Source organism: Gastrolobium bilobum, unplaced genomic scaffold (genome assembly GCF_033153095.1).
Source record: "Gastrolobium bilobum isolate Gb01-03AN ecotype WA unplaced genomic scaffold, APGP_CSIRO_Gbil_v1 utg2673, whole genome shotgun sequence".
NCBI lineage: Eukaryota > Viridiplantae > Streptophyta > Magnoliopsida > Fabales > Fabaceae > Gastrolobium > Gastrolobium bilobum.
Window position 1 is genome coordinate 161,814 of NW_026898407.1, and position 23,198 is coordinate 185,011.

At 34.8% G+C, this 23,198-nt stretch overlaps 2 protein-coding genes across 2 annotated transcripts; one reads left to right on the forward strand and one right to left on the reverse strand.

The window, feature by feature from the left end:
* Positions 1-2,796: 2,796 nt before the first annotated feature.
* Positions 2,797-5,584, forward strand: LOC133315846 (protein NRT1/ PTR FAMILY 2.8-like). Its single transcript, XM_061517525.1, has 3 exons — positions 2,797-2,914; positions 3,035-3,252; positions 4,103-5,584. The coding sequence occupies exons 1-3, from the start codon at positions 2,797-2,799 to the stop codon at positions 5,582-5,584; spliced, it is 1,818 nt and encodes a 605-aa protein (XP_061373509.1).
* A 450-nt stretch (positions 5,585-6,034) lies between these two features.
* Positions 6,035-12,647, reverse strand: LOC133315822 (ATPase 11, plasma membrane-type). The gene is made up of 21 exons (XM_061517490.1): positions 12,263-12,647; positions 12,015-12,134; positions 11,787-11,885; positions 11,553-11,690; positions 11,278-11,412; positions 10,976-11,155; positions 10,676-10,882; positions 10,473-10,592; positions 10,256-10,375; positions 9,988-10,110; positions 9,806-9,910; positions 9,559-9,703; positions 8,788-8,952; positions 8,411-8,649; positions 8,178-8,210; positions 7,973-8,054; positions 7,724-7,884; positions 7,274-7,459; positions 7,004-7,186; positions 6,743-6,921; positions 6,035-6,455 (listed from the first exon to the last, which is right to left on the reverse strand). Exons 1-21 carry the CDS (start codon positions 12,314-12,316, stop codon positions 6,359-6,361), a joined length of 2,871 nt encoding a protein of 956 aa, XP_061373474.1. The 5' UTR covers positions 12,317-12,647; the 3' UTR covers positions 6,035-6,358.
* Between the last annotated feature and the right edge of the window lie 10,551 nt (positions 12,648-23,198).

The following is a 23,198-nucleotide window of genomic DNA, read 5'->3' on the forward strand; positions in this document are numbered from 1 at the left end:
AAATGAAAAGTGAACTAGAAAAGTATGCAATGTGATATATCATGTGAAATAGGATTAATGAAAAAGGAAAAAGTTAGCTCGTATTTTCGTAAGTTAAGTCTTCTGATGTTTCTGTTAAGTATCATATGTATGTTAATTGAACCGGCTCGAGACAGAGATGTTACATTAAACACCATTTCACAAGTTCTTAACAATATATACCCTATGATGGTCGAAGTCATGGTCTAGGGAAATACACATTTTTATAGCTTTCAATGACCCGCAAATTGGTCTATTCATTTCACCAAACTATATAGGCATTCATCATCATTTAAGACATTATGGATTACATCTCCAAACACCCTAGGGGTTTCCATCAATCTTTCATATTCATAATTTGTTACTAACTAATTCATTTGGATCAAGTTACCCAATGGCAAATAATTCACACTAATGGCAAATTATACAACTTTAATTACTTGTTTCACAAGTCATTGCCTTAAATGGTGACCCAAAGGTTCACCAAGGGTTTACATAGTTCAAACATCTAATTAGCTAGTCTAATTACCTTAACTTAGTTAATATGTCATATGCATTATTCAAATGGAAATTAAACACATTCACATGCCACTTTTCTAATGGCCGAAGCCAATACATAAAAGATCCATTATGCTTTCAACTTTTAATCACCAACAATTTGGCTTAATCCTATCTACTATGGTCAAGGATCATTATCACATGTCAAAATCCAATTAAGTAACCTATCCACATACATTTCCTACACATGGCCTAGAGTATGCATACAAAGGTCCATAGGGTTTTCATGCTTTCCAATGCCTATAATTGCATCCATGCACATTTTATCAACCAACATACCTCATTTATCAAAAATGCAAAGTCATTACATTTTCCATATATGTGGTCTAAAGGGTGATTTAGGCTATTTTTCATATCCTTAGGCATTTAACAACTAACCAAAACATTCCATTACATATAATAATTCACCTAAGGCTCACTAGTCATCATGCAAACATTTCAAACAATTTCAACTCTAATATACATTATGGCCGAAACCACATAGGTAAAGGGTTCATGAAGACTCTTAAATTTTTGCCACCATTTACATAGTTCAATCTACTTTAAAATCATCAAAAGACATATTCTAACCTCAATTCACAATTTACAAACTTCCCACATGCTTTTTACACCATATAGCCGAAATGGACACACATACAAACCTAGAAAATTTCACAATCAATGTAAGTGTTTCCTTACCTCAAAAACACTGGGAATATTCTCAAGTTGGTCTTCCAATCCTCAAATAACAACAAGTATACCACGAGTACCAATTTTCTCTCCAATGTCAAAATGTACACAAGAGGAAACAACCAAGTTTTCAAGCTCCAATGCAATCCTTTGCTATTTTCCTAACACTAAGCCATAAAACAAACATATACCATCGACAAACACCTCATTATTCTAGAATAGTCAAATTTTAAAGTTTCCCCGACAATGTTCTTGGAACCCTAAAATGAAACTTAAATATTCATCCATTGTAAATGAGATTTCTTACCTTGAATAACTCTTAGACAACCAAAGGATCAAGCTCCAAGCATTGGATCATCTAAAAACACCATTTTTTTTCTTCTCTTGATGAACAGTACCACAAGCTCTAGGGGAGGAGATTTCTATCTCTACAGTGAATCCCACACGAAAATATAGGTACCAATATGTTCCTCTCAAAATTTCTCACAACTTTAGCTTTGGAATCACTTGATTTGGAGGTTTAGAAATCAAGATATTAAGATTTGAAATGTCACTCTCTCTCTACCACGTGGAGCTCGGTTTTGTAGCTAAGGGAGGGGAAAAAGATACATGAATAGTGACTTTCAATCTCACTTAAGTCATTTAAATGATTTTTAAGAGGAATGATTGACTTTGACTCATCTATTCCCACTAATTATTACTGAATTCCTTCCCTTAATAATTGTATAACTTAAGTCATAAATATCAATTAATTTTTATGAATTTAATTTCATACCATTAAATCCTTCAATTAATATATTATGATGTCATTATTGAATTTAGGCCAATTTTTGTATAATTGCAATTTGGTCCCTAAACTATGCCATAATTGCATATTAACCCTTATAATTTAACATAATAATATTTTTGTACCTAAATGACTTGTTTGGCATAATTGGATTTTCTTAATAATTATCATATAATTACCTCATAATCCATGCTTAATTCCATAATTAATCATTTCACGTGTGTGGGTTATTATAAATCTAAACCATGATAAATGTATTGCGAGAGGGTCAAGTTACAAGCATCTATATGTTACCAATGGCAATGAGTTAGTAGTACAAGAAAAACAAAAGCCTATAAAGGATAATCCGTAATTGGCTTATGGCAAAATGACTGAGAGATATGGTAGTACCTAAAAATTAGGATCAGAGAGCTATTTAAGTCCTAACAGAAACCTTGACTTAGGATTAATTATCAAAGTTGATAAATCAGTCACATGCCTAAGAACAAACGTAGACATTATAAAGGGACGTGGCATTTGTAATCCATCTCCCAAATCCAAGTCCTTCTTTTACGTACAAAAACAATCATCTCCATCTATGCAAATTACTCACACATGCAATCAATCCCTGGTAAAAAAAATCTTAAAAGTTACCACTTTAAAAAATTAGCCATATGAAACTAGTCAAAAATCTCTCTTGCTCCATGTTTGGTCATTTCAAAACGAATACATACAATAGAAGATACAATACATGAGTTGAATTGAGTTAAAAACAAGAGCCAAAAATGGAGAACGTGACCACTAACTCTCCTTCTGCGTTCGAGGTAGAACATGAGCAAACACATTCACCCTCCTCTCCTTCGAATGAAGCAGGAGGATGGAGATCAGTCAAATATATAATCGGTATCTCCCTACCAATTTTACAAATTAACAGTCATTGTTTCATGTTATAACAAAGATCAATCTCCACAACTTTTTCTGCACGTTGTTGATTTCTTTCTTTGGTTTCCATTCAATATGAAGGTAATGAGTCGTTTGAGAAATTGGCATCAATGAGTTTGATATCGAATATGACAGTGTACCTGCTCACGAATTACAACCTGAGTGGTATATTCGTGGTTAATGTGGTACAAATTTGGAATGGATCCTCCAACGTTGCTTCAATAGCCGGCGCATTCATTTCTGATACTTATCTCGGCAGGTTCCGGACCCTCCTCTGTGGCTCTATTGCATCTTTTCTGGTAAGAAAATTAACATCTGGCTCTTAATCTGCATACTCTTGTCTTGCCATATATGCACATAGGGTTTTATAATTCCCATTCAACATGAGAATTGAAATTTTTCTATACATTCTTTGATTTTCGTGCTGACATGGGTCTGCACATAATTTTTTCTCTAACATATAAGTCTCACGTATTTTTTATCTCTACAACGTAAGATTTCAATGTTCATTCAACATGAGATTTATAAAACCCTAATATATAACATATCTATCTTTCCTTTCTTCATGAAAACCAATTAGCCGAGTTTGAGTATTGTTGGATTCATATAAGTGGTGACTTTCTCAATACTATTTTCTCTCTTCCAATGGTGGAGAGAGAAGATAAGAGGGGCGATTGCCCCTTTAAATTCATCAAACATTTGTCTTAGACTACATTCAGACTTAGAAGAAAGATACTATAACATAAATTCGCCTCCTTTTGTTTTTATTATTACTCAAATAAAAAAAAATAAAAAACTTCTTCAAATATAATTGTGTATCAAATCATTGATGTGTTGTCCTGTCTAAATTAGTGTGAATTTTCAATTTCTCACTCCCTCTCATAAAATCTCCTGACTCCGCCATTGTTCTATTCTCGTGACTCAAACTCGTGACCCAAGGAAACAACTTTCTTACAACCTAAACCAATTGTTATCAATAGCATTAGAACCTTAGAATGCCCAATTCACCTACCAATATTTTACGATTATGATTGTGCATTGCATTGAGTTGAGGTTTCAAAGCATTTATTGCTTCAGTTACTCTCTTATTAATCTTTAGAGAAGGTATTATGTTATGTATACGTTACCAGCTTGGAATGCATTTGACAGGGTATATTGACCATTACCCTAACAGCAGGTGTACATCAATTGAGACCCCCAACCTGCAAGGAGCCACCCCATTGCCAAAGGCCACAAGGTTGGCAGCTAGGAGTTCTCTTTGCAGGTCTTGGACTGTTATCCATAGGCGCTGGTGGCATCAGGCCCTGCAACATTGCATTTGGTGCTGATCAATTTGACACCAAGACAGAAAAGGGCAGGCTACAATTGGAGAGCTTCTTCAATTGGTGGTACTTCACTTTCACCATTGCACTCATTGTAGCACTCACTGGGGTTGTGTATATCCAAACTAATATCAGCTGGATTTTGGGCTTTGCAATTCCAACAGTTTGTCTTGCTTTCTCTATAACCATCTTCTGGCTTGGTCGCCACACTTACATTTGCAAGATACCTCAAGGGAGCATCTTCTCAGATATGGCCAAGGTGATTACAGCAGCATGTAGAAAACGCAAGCTACAAGCTTATGATGGGAGAACCTTTTATGATTCTGCTCCAGTGTTGGGTGAATCAGACTTGGACAATAAAAGGCTTTCTCCCACAGATAGGTTCAAATTCTTTGACAAGGCTGCTATAATTGCTGCTCCAAGTGAATTGAACAACCAAGGCATGCCAAGGAATGGTTGGAGGCTTTGTAGTGTGCAAAAAGTGGAACATTTCAAATGCTTGTTGGGAATTCTTCCTGTATGGGTAACAGGAATTTGCTGTTTCATTGTAATGGACCAGCAGAACACTTTTGGGGTACTTCAGGTGATACAAACCAACAGGTCCCTAGGACCCCACTTTAAAGTCCCACCTGGGTGGATGAACTTGGCATCAATGTTAGCACTTTCATTTTGGATATACATTTATGAGTGCATCTACGTTCCTCTCACAAGAAAAATCACTAAAAAGGCTAGAAGATTGACAATGGGACAAAGAATCAGAATTGGGATTTTGTTATCCATTCTATGCATGTTGGTAGCAGCAGCTGTTGAGAAGAAGCGACGTGACTCAGCTTTAAGACTAGGTTCGTTTATTTCACCCACAAGCTTTGCGTTGTTGTTGCCACAGTTTGCATTATCAGGTCTAAATGAAGCATTTGCTGCTGTTGCTATAATGGAATTCTTTACCATGCAAATGCCAGAGAGCATGAGGACTGTTGCTGGGGCAGTCTTCTTTCTGAGCTTGTCCATTGCAAACTATATAGGTTCCATTCTTGTGAGTATCATCCACAAAGTAACATCACACAGAGGAAGAACACCCTGGCTAGGTGGTCATGATTTAAACAAGAATAGGCTTGACTACTACTATTTCGTTATTGCTGCTCTGGGAGCTTTGAATTTTGTGTACTTTAATTTCTTTGCTAGCAGTTATTTGATAAGAAGCAAGGGCACTGGAACAACGGAAGTGCAGCCAGAGAATTCAATTGAAGGCCGGAGGGGAGAATCAATTGACGCAAATGATGAAGACAAACGTGTTAGAAATATAATATAAAGCCATTCATGTTTAGATATAGGGAATGGAAGATTGAGTATAGAGAATTTGTAGGAATTGAAGGATGCTACTTTTGTGTATGTCCCCTACTTTTAGTTGTTAACACAGGATTAATTCATTTTCTTTGGTGCCATGTAACCAACTGCTAAGAGTTTTCTTTTTTTGCTTTTTGGGTGCGAATGAAGTCCAACAATACTTACAAATCAGAAGAAAAATAAAATATAAGATGTAGATAGAAAAGAAAACAAATATTGTCCATAGTGAGAACTAATAATAACTTGTAATTCTACTCTTTTCTCGAATATTATCGATAACTAAGCATCTTTCATAATGGAGATCAACACGAAAAGTGCTGCAACTTAAAATGTGTATTCCATCTTATCTGAAGTAGATTTAAAACTCTCCCCAGCCTACAAGACTATTTAGAAAAGAATTAATCACAGTGGAACTAATGAAAAATAAACTAGAGGTTATTTGTACATCTCAAATGTTACACCTCGTGAACTAATTATTTGTAAAATGAGAGCCTGTTTTTATGAGTAAGAAAGGCAAATTTTAACTATTACATCTTAAATAGTCAAGATTAAAAATTCCTTACAAGCGACCGCATACACAGAGATAGACCTTACAAAAGCACTCTCAAAGTGCTCATAACAGTAAAAGGATATTGAACTTAACACGAGCGTAATCATTAACATTCTATTCCTCTCAGCAGTCAGAACCATTAGATTGTGCCCCCTTTACAGTATCAGTATGCAAATATATAGGCATTCTTCAGACTGTGTATGCTTGCTGAATTGTGTCTACATCAATCCCCTTCAATTTCAAAACTGATTCTACATGACCTTTTAGTGTATGCAGTTCTCGCAACCTGCAAACAATTATTACGAAACAATTAAAATATAATTGTGGTTTACTGTAACCAACATTATTTACTAGTCAGTAGAAGTAGTGTGGCTTAGGGAAACTACATGGCAAATCAACAAAGTAGGAAAGGAGTTAAGTACTCATTGACATTTCTTTGAACCTTATATCCTACCAGTAAGGAATATATAAAACTGACAACTTTACTTGTATACTTGAATATAGGCAATGATGTGATGTTTATCTCCAACCTAATTCCTAACCAAGCAAAAACAAATAAATAATGCTGTCTACCTTGCAATTTCGGCTCTCCTTTTAGCTTCTTCAGCCATTTGATTGAGTTCATTGAAATGAGTGCGCTCGGTGAACATCTTAGTGTCAGGTGGTTGTAATCCATGTAATGTTCTTTGCGCATGTGCCCATTGAAGTTCCCGTTGTTCCTTCCCAAAGTCCTTTTGCCTTGTGAATGCAATCTATATGACAATGAAATCCATGAGGACAGAGCCAAATGAAATATCCTCCTCGGATAAATTACTGTAACAAAGCTCTACTTACCCTTTGTTCAATGACCAGCTCCCAAGCCTTCCCACTCAAAGCATATCGAATCAAAAATTTAATGATGTCAAGTGGGATGTAGAATATTATGTTATATAACCATATTACACCGGCCCAACCCCAACCTATGCCTTCAATGGCAGCAAAGCTCCAGTTTGCATATACTGCAATCAAAGTGGCAATCTGCAAAACAACAGATCAATCACCAAAGTCATCATCCTTGATGTAACTCAAGAAAATTGCAACAGAATAAATGGTCATTTGACTTACCAGCTGAGCAACCACAAAAGCTGCCACCAGCAAGAAACCAGGACGTTCAACATATGACCAACCCCGAGACCGAGTCACAAATATTAGGGCTTGGCTAATAGTGCTCACTTGAAGATAGATTGCAGAGGCTAGTTTTCGGAAATCATCGTGAGCAGCTTTTTCAAGAGTAGACACTCCAAATACTCTCTGCACGAATAGCAGGAAAGATAATGAATGAGCCACATCCAAAATAACCAAAAGCAGCACACAGAATCCATGCAAGGCATAAATTGGCATTGACGGCACATAATTAAATAGGAAACATCAAATCATAACAGTCAGTGAGTTATAGGATACATACTCTAAGGGATAAAGTTACGCACTTGAATGTTACACAATACACTCCTATAGGACCAAATTTAATTAAACTACAGAATATTTTGGGATGGAAATCATCAAGAGAAGATATACCGGGAAGAAATCTGTTTTGTATGCTGCCCAAAAGAATATGACAGTCATCATTGCCAAGTAACTTCCAAGCACAATGCCAGTAGTAAATATCTCAGCTAGCTTCCAGCTATCTGGAAGAGGTGATGGTTTTACCCTATCTTTTGAAATTGTCATGATAGTGCCTACAATGTCATAGATGCCATAATGTTAGCTGCCAATAAAGCTCAGGATCACAGGGAGGCATTCTGTGGGAGGAAAGAAACAACAAACCATCATTTAGAATGGCGATAATGAGCACCATAAAAGGTGGAAAGTCAAACTTCCATATGAGAGCCAGTAACATGAAACCAAGCTGCAAGCATGACATAGATGTAAAATACATACAGTAAGAATTGGACCAACCCAAGAACTACTTCATCAATGATGACACCTAAGGCAAAAAAAATATTCCAGAGCTGCAAAATAATTCACTTACCACAATACGAATTGTAATTGAGACAGCATAAATCTGCATGAAAGAAGAAACAAATGGGTCAATGGAAGGTACTATAAACACTTATATTAGACCAAGTGCTCATGGCCTGAACAAAACAAATTTCTCAAAAATTAATAGAATGTATGATGGATTACTATGACAGCATAAATAACAAAGACATAAGTGATCAAAAAAACTGTTGAGAAGATATCAATAGTAGTTCAATTGCTCACCGTATAATTTTTCATTCTCTGGAAGATAGCTCGGCTGGTCAACACAGCACTAATAATAACACTAAGGCCAGGTTCTGTTAAAACAATATCAGAAGCACTCCGAGCTGCATCAGTCGCATCAGCAACAGCTATACCAATGTCTGCCTTCTTGAGTGCAGGCGCATCATTCACTCCATCACCAGTCATTCCACAAATATGTTTCCTAGCTTGCAAGCGTTTCACAATCTCATACTTGTGCTCTGGCCAAATATATAAACCAATCAATATAAGAAATGAAGCATAGTGTTCATTTACCCAACTGATAATTAATCTTCCATCCATTACATGTCAAACAATATGCAGACCAATCAATTGCAATGATCAACATAAAAGCATACCAGGAAAAACACCAGCGAATCCATCAGCTTTTTCTATTAACTCATCAATGGGTAGGGCAGAAATGGATTCATCCTTATCCTGCCCAAGCAATGCAGATGATGGATACATATTGGTACCCATTCCCAAGCGGCGGCCTGTTTCCTTTCCTATAGCTAGTTGATCCCCTGATAAGAAAAAGGAAGATATATAAATGAAATTAGGAGCTAATAAGATCAGAAAAATAAATTATGCTGTGGCTATGCTGAAAATCAAATCCATTACTCTAAGTGCTCAATAAAAGTCATTAAGAACAAGAAAATATAAATGAAAATTAGGAGTGTGGTGTTAACAAGGTTAAAAAAATATTATGGCTATGTTGGAAAATAATCCATGACTCTTTAAGTGCAGAAGAAAAGCCAGTTTCCAATGGATACCATGGATCAAAAATTTTTTCACTGCAGGAGGTTTATGATAACCTAGCTGTTGTTAAGATGTTGCCCTTCAGTCAACTTATGCAAAGCAAAATCCTTCTTCTACCAGCACATGTTTGTTTTAACTCAACCAAGTTTAATCGTGACTTTTGACCAATAAAATTTGCTGAGTCACAGAAAAAAGAATAAGACTCATGTCACAGTACTACCGAATTACACGGGACTGAGATTGCATCAGTTGCTTACTTGATGCGACTGCTTGTTCCCAAGCTTTTAAGAAATTAATTAGCTATAAAGAAAAGGGATTTCAGTGCCACAATACAAGCAACTCAAGGATTTTCACTGTTATTTGTAATAGACCTGTAATCATTTTGACATTAACTCCAAGGTTTAGAGCCCTCCGTATTGTTTCTGCACTGTCATGCCTAGGTGGGTCAAACAGAGGCATAAGGCCAATAAACTGCCATGGGCCTCCAGCACTCTCTTTCCTTCCATCTGGAACTTCCTGTATACAATGAAGAAACCTAAGCAAATATTTCTAGCATAAAACATAGGCTTACAAATTCACCAAATGATCAAGTAAGAGAGCATGCAATGAATCAATTACCTGATATGCTACTGCAAGGGATCGTAAACCACGTTCTGCAAACTTATCTATCACTGCATGAACTCTACGTTCAATGTCTGATTTATTGTGAGCAAGATTAAGGATCTAGCAATCACAGTATAAATCAGAATCAGAATATGAGACTTTTATATAAGCTCATGAGAACAATGTTACGAAATTACCTGTTCAGGTGCACCTTTGCTTACTCTATGCATTTTACCATCACGATCAATATATGTCAATGCTGTCCGCTTATCAGTAGGATTGAAAGGAAGAAAATGTACTTCTTGGATACCAACACGTGCCTTGATAGCAGTAAGAAAAGAAATTTATTGTCTAAACTTAAATACAGAATAACTTATGAGGATGTGCAGATTATAGCTGCAGGCTTACAGCAAATAAACCTATGTCATTGGAAGAATCCCTATGAATAATATATCAATGACGAACCTCCTTTGGATCAGCAAGCATCCCAACTATGGCAGAATCAATTGCATCTTGATTTTCAAGTCTAGAAGCTTGAGCAGCCATCAAAACAACAGTATCTGGATCCACTCCTTTCGCAAAAACCTTATTGGTTAAAAACAAAAATAGTTAGAAAACATGCATATGAAAGAAAAGTTCAAGTCTTATTACTGCAAGACTAAAAGACCATTCATCATCCAACCTCAATAAGATTTTTGTCAACAGTAAGCTTATTTAATGTTAAAGTCCCAGTCTTGTCACTGCAAAGCACATCCATGCCTGCCATCTCTTCAATAGCTGTCATCCTCTTTGTGATAGCCCCCTGCAAACATTATATCCAATTAATCATTAATTCTTCCTCATGTCCACCAAACATACTAAACTGAAGGAACCTAACTAACCGACCTGCTGAGATAACCTATGAGAACCAATGGCCATGGTCACTGAAAGAACAGTAGGCATGGCAATTGGAATTCCCCCAATAAGAAGTACAAGAAGGTTATCAATCCCAGGGCGATACTTTCGGTCTTGGATGGGGTACATAACAATAATCTCAATAAGCATCCCCGCAGCAATTGAACATATGCAGAAGTTCCCAATAGCAGTCAAGACCTAAACAGCAACAGAAAATAGAACAAATGAAATATTCAGCATGAAAACAACATTAAGAATGTCCTAAAAAAATGGTTCCTCCTTTCGTGTTACCTTTTGAAAGTGACCAACTTGATTAGTGGTATCTACAAGATGAGCAGCTTTACCAAAGAAGGTATGAACCCCGGTTGCAATGACCACAGCTTCAATCTCTCCTTGTTTACAGGTGGAACCAGAATACACACCATCCCCAGGGCCCTTAGTCACTGGCAGGGACTCACCGGTAAGTGCAGACTGAAAAGTACATTGAACAAAGGAAAGTATGGCTAATTCAACCATTTGGCATGTCACGGATTAAACAATAGAACTTATATGATTCAGAGAAAATAAAAAAGGCAAAAATATCACACACACACCTGATCAATTTTCAAAGGATCCCCTTCAAGAAGACGAGCATCAGCTGGTACAATATCTCCAAGTTTAATGCTAATTATGTCACCGGGAACCAGGACCGCAGCATCTTGCTCACTCCATCTACCATCTCGAAGAACCTTTACAACACAGACATGAGAAGTGAAAACTATGAGAGGACAAAGAATAAATAAAGTTGAATCGTTTCCAGAGGAAAGATTTTACAGCACCAATATCGAATGCACACAGCATTGAACTGTAAAGAAGCTGAATTTGACACCTTTCCTTTTGGAGCAAGACGAGCCATGAGAGCTGCTGCAGCATTACCAGCATTGTTCTCCTCAATGAAACTAATAGTTGAATTAATGACAAGCAAGGTGATGATACCAACAAAATCTTGCCAATCAGGGGGCTTCCCCTGCATAAAAATTCAAGGAAAAATCAAACTAATCAGCAACAAATATAGTACATTTAAGAACTCACAAAGCTGAGTGTATTCAACTCACTCACTCACCCCTCCATTGGCAAGTGCAATTGCCATTATAGCAGCAGCTTCCATAACCCAAGACAGAGGATTCCACATAAACCCCAAGAACTTCAAAAATTTTCTCTCCTGCAAAAAACAAAAAAAGAAGAAGAAGATAATTCACCACAAAGTTGAAACCTTTTTTCGTGGGACTCAACCAATGAGTGAGAAAGAGAATTTTCATGTATGGAAGAAGAAGAAGAAGAAAAGTGAAACCTTTTTCTCTTCAAGCTTGTTGTGACCAAAAATGGCCAACCTCTCCTCGGCAGCTTCACTGGTGAGACCTTCTTTGCTACATCTCAAATTCTCAAAAACCTCCTCAATGGGTATATTCTCCTGCATTCACAACCAACCAAAAAAAAAAAAAAAAAAAAGGAAAGACCAGAAAAACAACATGAGACCCATCAACGAAAGAAGGAAGACACAACAAAGAAGAAAGGCTTAGAGTGATTCAGATCTGTTACCAAATCAACAGTTTCCTTCAACACAGCCTCCAATACTTGGGACTTGTCACCCATGGTGAACCACTTCCTCTATCTCTCCCAAGTTTCTCTCACCACAAATATATATAAAAAAAAAACTCTAAGAAACCAACACTTCAGCGTGCAGAGCACAAAGCGTAAAAGCTGGGACAAGTACACGTACGAAGAAATAAAGTATGTAAAGGGTGTCTCTGTTGGAGTTGGACAACCTAAACTCTTCTGACCCCAAATTTTGGGATCAGAACTGAAACGATGTTCAAACTGCAAAGCTATAACCGAACAACAACAACAACAACAACAAACACCAGTAACACGACAACTATGAAGACAGAACCCAGAAAGCACAAAGAGAAACCACAACACAGCCTATGAAAATGCAAATGCAAATGCAAATGGATATGGAACCATGTTGGAAAAGCAGAGAAAGCCAGTAAGTAACAGTCACCACTCAACTCTTATGTTACAACTTTAATTTACTTTGTCTTTTTATTTTTTATTTTATCCGTGGGTTTGAAAATAATTTTATCACTTACACATATAAAAATATATAAGATTTATTTATTTTTCATCTTATGTGTATAAGAGGAGATAATTTTATCTAAGTATGAATATTGATCCCTTTATCTATTATTATGTTATTTATTAGATGAAAAGAATCATCAGAATAGACTCCTGAATCGGAATGAATGTCACCTCAATTTAATTAATCTTGGTTACTGTTTAATCAATCTTATGCAGTTATTATATTATTGTTATTATTATTATGCCTATTAATTTAAACCTTTCCAGTTTCCACCACGTTGAGGGTAAATACGTAATTCAATATCATTTGTAATTTTCATCTCCTTTAATAAAAGTTACGTGCAGAAAAACATAGTTTGGTCATTTGGAGTGAGAGCGGAAAGGAAACAAAATTATGAAGACAAGCTTTCAAATAACATTGTTTCCCATTTGCAGCAAAACCGAGCGTATAAAATGTAGTCAGCAAAATGCGAGTAATATTTACTTGGAGGTAAAAATCATTGATCATAATTTACAAAAAAAAAAAAAAAATCATTGATCATACTAAGCTATAAGAGGTACAATTTTGATATGTTGGATTTGTCTTAATAAGTAACAGAAATTGAAGGAGAAACAAGTTATGAAAAAATTTAAGTTAGGTGAATAAAACGGTAAAATGCTTCCAAGAGTTATTTGTCATTAAGGGGGCGTTTAATAGAGGAAAAAAAAATTATCCGGGAATCACGATTTCCAGTAATATGATAAGAAAATGAGTTTTCTAGAAATGTTATCAAAAAGTTGTTTGGTAGACTAACATATTCCCAGAATATTGAGTTAATTTTCTTGATACTATGTTTAGTTGTATTAAATTTTCTCTTGCCATAGAAATCTTAAAATACCACCTTTTGAATGGTATTCCTGGATGGTTTTTTCAAAAAAAATTATACACAAAATAAAATCCCGGGAAAATCGAATTCCTGAAAAAAAAATTAAAAATCTTTGTACCAAACATGAATAAATAAGATTACCGCTTTTTCAGTTTCCTAAGAATGCTACAAAAATCCTTCTAACAAACGGCTCCTGAGAAGTGTTTTATGGCACCAAATATTTAGAATAGCATATGTGCTTCGTAGATGAATATTACAATGAATGAGTTTAAATTTGTTTTAATATATATATATATATATAGGGCTTATCTTTTCTCAAACTGCTTGAGATAATCTTATCTTCGACTACTAAATCATAACCGTACAAAGATGGATTAATGGTGATAAAGGAAGAGAGAGAAAAAGGAAATCATAATCATTCAAAGGTGAATCAATTTATATAAGGAAATAAATAAATAAAATGACGTAGTTTTGAGGTAGCCGGAGATAAACTTATCTCAAACTGCTTGAGAAATGTTTTTTCCATATATATATATATATATATATATATGGAAATGATCCGTTTACGAACTTTTTTTACAAATTACACTAAATATGACCGGTCATACACTCTTGATTGAAGTATGACGGGTCATATTTAGTGTAATTTGTAAATAAAAAGTATGTAAATATAATCTTGCCCATATATATATATATATATATATATATATATATATATATATATATATATATATATATATATATATATATATATATATAAAAGGGCGGGTTATATATATATATATATGACTAGAAATAAATGTTAAAGAGAGAATTGAAATAACTCTTATGAAAGGAAAGACTATAAGCTAGTACGTTTTGTAATTGAGTACTAAACTTCTATCAAACTAAAGTTTTCAATAAATACTTTATTGATCGATTTTTTTTTTTTGGTATATATGATTGATTAACACTAATTAGTATTTGATTAACACATTTTTTTTTTGGGTAAGCTGAGGGGGAATACCCATAGCACAAGATAGAATTACACAATAGAAATAAAGCAAGGTCTACAAACAGAAACTAAATCAGCATTAAACAGAAACTCAATACTAGGGGAGGGGAATTGAAACTACACATGTCAGGACCATCAGCATTAGCTAGGGGATAGTTTGTCAACCAGTCTGCAACATTGTTGCCTTCTCTATAGGTATGCCTCAAATGAATTATCCAGTCATTTGCGATCCATGCCAGTATCCGAGAAATCAAATGATTTTCGCGGGCTGCATCACCAGTTTTGGTGAGCAAAGTGATAACAGATAACAAATCACTTTCTATAGTTATTTTCCTCCAACCAAATTTCCAAGCTAACTCTAGTCCCTTATGTATACCCCAAAACACAGCATTTAGAGCATTACAAACTCCAATTCTATAAGAATAACCATTTAACCAACGACCAGCAGCATTTCGAAAAACTCCTCCACAAGCTGCCATTCCAGGATTTCTTTTTGCCACTCCGTCCGAGATAAGTTTCAACCAATCACCTTCCAGAGGGTTCCAAAAAACTAGAATGGTAAACCTGATGTACATTAGATGGCGTTTCTTAGCAAGATTAAATGCTTCTTGAAATTCACGAGCTTTAGATTCCACCAAGTATTGTTTGTACTGATGTTGAATATTTGATTCACCAAATACCTTTTCATTCCTCCACAGCCATGCCATCCAACAAGTAGTTGCAAATATGTTATTCCACGGGATAATTCATCTATACTTGTCAGAATATAGCATGTTAACCTGCATCCAATTCAACAAATTGTCAGAGAAAAAAAAGTTATAAGCATTGATTGGAACCAAATCAGTCCAAAGGCGACAAATTTGATTGCAATCCCTTAATAGGTGGATGATTCTTTCAGGTTCCACCAAGTAGGGGTGTTAACGGGCCGAGCCGAGTTTTATCTTAAAAGGCTAAGCCTGTGTTTAAATGTGTCAGTGTAAGAACCTGCACCGTTAATTAAGGAATGTTAATTAATTAATTATGAGAAATTAGGAAATAATTCCATAATTGACCCTAATAGTTATGATAAGGCTTAAATAATATTGGTAAGTGTTTAATAATGCTGAAAGTCGTTTTTCTGACTAAAAGTGCTGATACCGGTTCTGCTACTCGGTATAAATGCGTACCGATGAAGTATCCCGGAAAATTATGAAAAGTGTGTATACGTCACTAGAACAATATATAGGACTTGTAAAACAAGTTTCAAGTCAAAATAATAAGAACTGGTGCCAGAATTGATACTAGCTATGGAAAAGCGCGTACCGGAAAGATTTTGCGAAAAATAAAATAAAAATATGATAATTCTTAGAAAAATGAGTAGGTTCAGAATCATAAGTTTGGAATTAAAATGTTAAGCGTAGCTATTAATGCTAATAATGTGTGTTTAAGACTTAAAACACTATAAATGCAACTTTTGCACTAAACCCTAGGCATTCCCTATTTTTCTACGTGGCTTGGGTGGCTGACCAGCTTCTCTTTACACTGTTCCATTGTCTCTTCTCCATTTCTTGAGCAAAGAGGTCTTTTCTACTATGAAATCTTCACCCAAACACTTGGTGTGAGTGAGAGTGAGCATTGTGAGTGTGTTTGTGATCTGTTTCTGAGTGTTGGTCACTGTTGTGAGGGAGTCTAAGGGCTGAGTGCATTCACCTTGTTGAGGGAGCCTTAACCTTAGCTTCTTGAGCTTGAAGGAGTCATCTTGGGTGAGAAAAAAATCACCTTTGTTTATCATTTTCATTTTCTTGAGAAGTCTGAACTTTGGGAGCTTCAAGTGAGCTCCAAGAGCACCTCTCTTTTCTGTTTTGAAGCTTGGGTAAGCTCCATCACCTTGATCATGAGTTTTCTTTATTTAAAGGTTGAGTCTTTGCATGTTAATGGGTTAAACAAGTAACCAATCAGTTTATGAACATAAATGGACTTAAAGATGCATGCTTTAACATTTAAAAGTGTTAAAAATAGAACCTTGGAAGTGATATCTCGCGAAATGCAGAATCTGCATTCTGTCGCGAAATATCCGGATATGGATATCCGGATATTGATATCCGGATATAGGGTCTTGTGATATCCGGATATTGCCCCGACAAATATTCGGATATTCTGGGTTTTCGAAGAACAGTAGCTGCACTGTTCATACATAATGATGTTATGGGTTTGTGGACCCTAGTTTGATGAAGTGGGACTTCTGTAATGATTAATCTAAGTCAGAATCAAGTGATTAAGGGCTTGTGGCTTTGTGAGAAGCCTTAAGACATGAAACGTAAAGGAAAGGCGTTGTCTTTATGTCTTATACTTGTATGCTTGAATATTGATATGATTGCTGGTCCAAAACAGATTGTGATTCTGTTGTGTGTGGACCTTGAGCTTGTGTGGACTCTTGGCTTGGATTGTTAGCTTGCAAGGTAAGCTTTCATGTCCTCAGTTTAGCCATTGTGTGGTTCCACCGTACCCCATGGGAGAATGGTTTATATGCATGATATGTTTACATGCTTTGATAATTGAAAATGCTGTTGAGCTTTATGTGCAAGGGCTTTTAATATGTACGTGTTGTTCCACTTAGACGGTTAGCCTGAGTATGTGGCGTCATACAAGACGGTGACACTGTGGGTGGGTGCAAGTGGCGTCTTGCATTAGTGTGGGTAATAGACGTATTCCTGCATCTCTCTGGCCAGTAGATTAGTTATAACACACATGACATGATTATCTGCTACATTGCACTATTTTGGAACTTATACTGTTAAACTGTTTTTGGAACTTATATTGCACATGTAAGTGAGCTTGGGGTGGAAGATCCTTGAGGACCCCTTGTCTTACTGAGATTTCTGTTCAGAGATCTCACCCCACGTTTGGGGCGGTTATTTCAGGTTCAGGTAACCCAGGGATTGAGACCTCTAGCGGTAGGAGGCCGGAGCTTAGTTGATTGATGTTTATCTGCTTATGCTGACTATGCTTGGATCCTGGCTTATGTCTGTTGATATCATGCTTATAGCTTCATTTGATGTTATTGTTAAGACTCTGTTGCTTATTTGCTATTTGGTGAGCATGAGGATTGTACATGCCATATTGACTTGACTTTATGTTTTCGGTTATGAGTTGTATTAATGTATCAGGATATTGTCCGGACTACGTGTTGTAGATCTGTGACTTAGATACTCACTTATTTATCTATTGAGGTATTTCAGTTAGCTGTCTTTTGCAATTTACATACAGACGATATTTTTATGAAATTGATTAAGTAATCAACTTGGCTAAGTTTAATGACGTCATAATTGAAAAGAAAAAAATATTCCGCAATTTTAATTAAGCGTGGCTTAATACGATGACATGATAACAAACCGGGTATACACGGGGTGTTACAGTTAGGGGTGTAAATGGGCCAGGCTGGCCCAGCCCAGCCTACGGCCCGGCCTACGTTGAGCCCAGCCTAGGCTCGGCCTTTCAAAAAAGTAGAGTAGGCTTAGGCTTATAAAAAAGATTTTTTAATAAATAGGCCATAGGCCAATTTTGTCAAGCCTGGCCAGCCTTGTAGGCTGGCCTATTTAATTTATTAAAATAATAAAATAATATTTATTTTATGTGACAAAGACACAAAGTACCAAATATCAATATCTCTTACTTTTTGTGCTATTTTATTTTATGAAAGAAAAACTTGTCTAGTGTCTCCAAATTTTACATGTTGTTGCAGCTTAATACCATGGAGCAATGGGTACCTTGCTGGATTATGATGTTACTGAGGAAGATCTTTCAATAATACTCTTCTTTCCCTTGTCTTGATGGTGGTTTAAAGATTTTTAGATGAATGACATTCTCTTGTAGACTTTATTCAGCATCCAGTAATTGTATTTTTCTTATTTTTCCCATTTCTTTGACTCTATTCCTCTATGATATACATTCTAGAGCTGAGATATTATGTTGACTCTTTCTTGTTTGTCATTTTTTTTCTTATAAGAAGTACTAGTGCATGCATGAATGGAACTTTCTTTGCTCTATACAATTATTTTTTTTTGCTTAGTATATATAGTGGGAGGCCTACAAGGCCTGTAAGCCATGTCAGGCTTTCTTATTTTTTAAAATGGGCCGGGCTTGGCCTACAAATAAAGCCTTTAATAGGCCAGTAGGCCAAATAGGCTGCATTTTTTTTTACGTAGGCTTGGGCCAAGATGGTCAAAGCCCAGCCCAGCCCAGCCCATTTACACCCCTAGTTACAGTCAGCCTGACCAAGCCTATTACCTGTTATGAATATAACTATTGGCCTGTGACCTGGTTTATTTACAAAAAATAAAAGCCTGATTTAGCATATTTAAAAAAAATAAGACAACAAAAATTTATCCAAAGAGAATATACAATCAACAGCACTAGTAATTCCATAAATATTCATAAATTCAATGTACATCCAAATAGCATAATATAGAACAAAATCATTCAAAAAGTCTATTTAACCAATAAATGGGTGAAATGGATTGAGGAGAGAGAGTGGGAGCTATTACAAGTAATATAAAATATATAAAATATAAATAAAAATTAATATATTATGCCAGCCTGAGAGGCTCTAAGGTCGAGCTTTTGAATTAGAGCCTGAGATCTTTTTATTAAACAAACTTTTATACAAGTCCAAGCCTGGTTCCAACAACCAATTTTAGACATGTAAGCTCATGCCTTCGCGAGCCGAGCCAAAGGTCCCTGGTTCATTTATCACCCCTACCACCAAGCAAACAGGGCAAGTTGAAGGCCCCATATTGAATTTACACAATCTGTCTTTTGTTGGTAATTTGTTATGGAAAACTTTCCAGAAGAACAATCTAATCATTTGAGGCCCCTCCTACTTCCAAATATTTTTCCACCAAGTTGTATTAACTTGTATAAAATCATTCTCTTCCATTAGAGTCTCATAAGTTCCTTTAATTGAAATCTTTGCCCCTTCCCTTAACCACCAACGCAATCTTAAGAATTAGGGGGATGCAATTAACAGTTTTAAAATTTTAAGATTAATGGATTGAAATATTTTATAATTGATTAATATATCCTTGCTAGTCTAGAAACACATTTTGAAAAGCAATTAGGAGTGAACTAATAGTGAAAAGGCTAAGTCGTCTAATGATGAGAGATTTGGATAATTTATAGGAAGTTATAGGTTCAACTCTCAATGTCATTATTGTATCAAAAAAAAAGTGAAAAGCTTAGGCAATTTATATGATGTCATAAGTTCAAATCGCAGTACCATACCTAACTATTATTAGGGAAGATTCTAGGAAAAGGTGAGGAGTTTTACCTCTTCTATATAAACAAATATAAAACCCTTTAGAAAGGTTACCAAAAGCTATGAAGCACCGACACTTCAAAATCCTTGACGTGTCGTGTCCGATATTTTCCGACACTCTTCGACACTCCGACACTCCCCGACACTCTAACACGTGTTATAGAAATTCAAAAAAAGGTTCAAAGGTTGCGTTGCGTTGAGTTTTTAGTTTCAACTATTAAATTCGTTGAATTTCGATTACCATTTTATTAAGTTTAATATAAATATTTGGGATATCTTATGTTTCTTTGCAAAATTGATGAATATTATAAGTTTAATTTCATTTTTTTGTTAAATTATTGAATATTAAATATAATATACACTACATAAATTAAAAATATTATTTCATATCAAAACGTGTCCTAACATGTCGAAATCTAACATTTTTTAGAATTAACGTGTCGGAGTGTCGTGTCGTATCGTGTCACGTGTCCCGTGTCAGTATCGGTGCTACATAGACCAAAAGCTTAGAGATATAGTAAAAATACTCTCAAGAAAAATTTGAGTGTGAAGGAAAATATTATGCACTAGAGAAGGTAAAATTTACTATATTTTTCTCTCTTCCTCTCAATTTTTGCATTTAGCATAATCTAATAACATACCACGAATCAAGTGGAAATTTTTATCACCTTTATTTTTCTTTCGTTTTTTATATGATGGTCTATACAATTAATTTATCGAAATGGGAAGGCTAAGACAGATTTAATTATAATAAATTAAAAAAATAAATCAATTCTCACTTTATAATTTTTTATAAAAAATATTTAAAAATCAATTCAATTTTTAAAATATACATTTCAAATACCAGTACACTTATGCAAGAAATAAGCATTGTCTTATGTCCAAACAAAAAACAAAAAAAAGGTCCTGAAAGTCAGTGACCATATCGCTTTTGGCTTGCCCTTGTCTCTGATTTCCTTTTGGCTTTTGCCTCTCTTTTTGCCTATCCAAAATTTAACTTAAATAATTTAGGTAATATTTTTGTGGAAAAGAAGTTTCGAAAAACACTATCCTATTTGAAGTTAAAATATACCACCAATTAGTATAAAAGATCATACGTACTCCAAAAATAATATACGGTTAGAGAGATACAAAATAAATAATTTAACCTCATCCAAAAAAAATTTGGGTTAAAGTGGTTCTTTCATAGTATCAGAACTTCAGTGACCATGAGGTCACGAGTTCGATCATCGTTGCCTCTCACTTTCAAGTGAAATTAAAAAAAAAAACATAAGGCAGACCAAAAAATAGATTTGTGTCATATCCACGCTTCAAGCTCAAACGACTCTTGCGTGAAGAGGAGTGTTAGAGAATAATATAAAAACATTAAAAAGACCATCACCCAATATCTTAAGATTTTAGGTTGAAGTAGCGCTTATTATATATTGATATAATAAAAACAATACATGTAATAAACACACATAATCAGATTAAATTATTAATATTATACAATAATACTATGTAATATTCCCCATCTCATAAAATATGCATACATGAATCCATCATATATTCATCCTTTTGTTTTAGTCACTGAAAAGTCATCCATAGGCGCTGAAAAGATGCTCCCTACACCCCAATAATTCATGTATTCGTAACCTTTTAGGAATTCCTAACAGCAACTGTGCAGCATCACGTGTGAACAATTAACAGGGAAAGTGATTATTGACTGTTGAGTGCTGCCTTACGGTTTTTCACAAATTTCATGCTAAGTGTTCATCCACGTCTTGCTGAATGGAACGTCTGGCATATGATTGGCTTTTGTAGGTAAGTCACCAGCAAATCAACAACCGTTTGGTTTTGGGTTTACTCTCAAAGCTTAATGTTATACAAGCGAAAATCGATTTTCCTATTGACACAATCAAAATATGGGATATACAAGTTTGTTTTCTCTTTCTTAATCTCATTTTCTCTTTCTCCTTCACTTTGTCAGTAGGAATAAACAGTATTTTTCCTGTAACATAATAATTATAAAACCTTATTTTAAATATAAAATAATTATATTAAGAATTTATGTAATTATTTATTGACTAATTTGCTCTACATAATTTTTACCATGAAATTTTTAATAAAATATATAAATGAGCGTTGCTAATTGTTACAAAACAGTTTCGTGAAATTACCCCAAACAAGACGTGATATTCAGTACACGTATTTCATTTTTTTTCAGTTAACTTACGATTAAAAAAATTAAAAATAAAATTTATCTTAATCCATTTCAGGCATTCGAAAATATTCTACGAAGTTTTTTCGTAGCATTCAGCATTTTCGTATATAAATATTGGGTTTATCTTTTCTACCGTCAATATAGATAAGTTATTTACATTAGTCCAAAATGATGACGTTTTGAGATAAAATTTAAGGTATTTTTATAATTTTAATTTATTTAAGGGTTAAAATACTTTTTCTAATTATAATTTTTTAATTTTTTAACTCAAAACAACATCTTTGAAAATAAATATAAATAATTCACTATAAAAATATTAAAGCCATAAACATTAGTTTAGGAGCAAGGTTTTGTCAAAGAAAATTAAAAAAGCTGCACCAGAGATGTGAAGGTGGATAGATATTTATAACTTACATTATTTGATAATCGGGAAACCAAGACTTGTTTTAGTTATAATAATTAATAAAATGAAAATACATATTTTAGTACGGATAGGATTCTTTGACATCAGTATCAAATTTAAAGTTTGATACTATGAGCCGTTAAATCAGAAAAGATCAATGGTATCACATGCTTACAAATCAGAGTCGTTAATCTTTTTTATTTAACTGTTCTCCGATGAGGTGTCAAACTATAAATTTGATATAGGCGTCAAAGAATCCTATCTTTTTCAAATAAACAAGATTTAAAAGTGATCTAAAGTTTTTTATGTAGAAAATATCATTATCATTTGTACCAAACTGAAATTTGAGTGCCTATTTTTGTAAGAACTGTAAAAACAATTAAGTGCTTGTTTTTTTATCTTTACCTACCCATTCGCCAAAGAGATAATTTTATCTACCGGTCAAACAACAAAAAAGGAGTTTTTTTCATCCAACAAAATTTCATTCTTCGCGAGCTATTGATTAATGATCGGTTTCGAACTGAGACCCACCCATTAGTCGTAGTTTATTTTAGAGTATTAAACTTTGAGCAAATGAAATCCTAAAGGAAGCTCAACATTTATTACAATGCACAATTGCATGCAAACCTCATTTGGC

Coding starts and splice junctions, on each gene's coding strand:
- LOC133315846 (XM_061517525.1), top strand. CDS start 2,797: ATGGAGAACGTGACCACTAACTCTCCTTCTGCGTTCGAGGTAGAACAT. Junction 2,915..3,034: donor ATCAGTCAAATATATAATCG/GTATCTCCCTAC, acceptor TTCAATATGAAG/GTAATGAGTCGTTTGAGAAA. Junction 3,253..4,102: donor GCTCTATTGCATCTTTTCTG/GTAAGAAAATTA, acceptor TGCATTTGACAG/GGTATATTGACCATTACCCT.
- LOC133315822 (XM_061517490.1), bottom strand. CDS start 12,316: ATGGGTGACAAGTCCCAAGTATTGGAGGCTGTGTTGAAGGAAACTGTT. Junction 10,593..10,675: donor CTCATAGGTTATCTCAGCAG/GTCGGTTAGTTA, acceptor TAATGTTTGCAG/GGGGCTATCACAAAGAGGAT. Junction 8,211..8,410: donor AGAGAATGAAAAATTATACG/GTGAGCAATTGA, acceptor TCTTTCATGCAG/ATTTATGCTGTCTCAATTAC.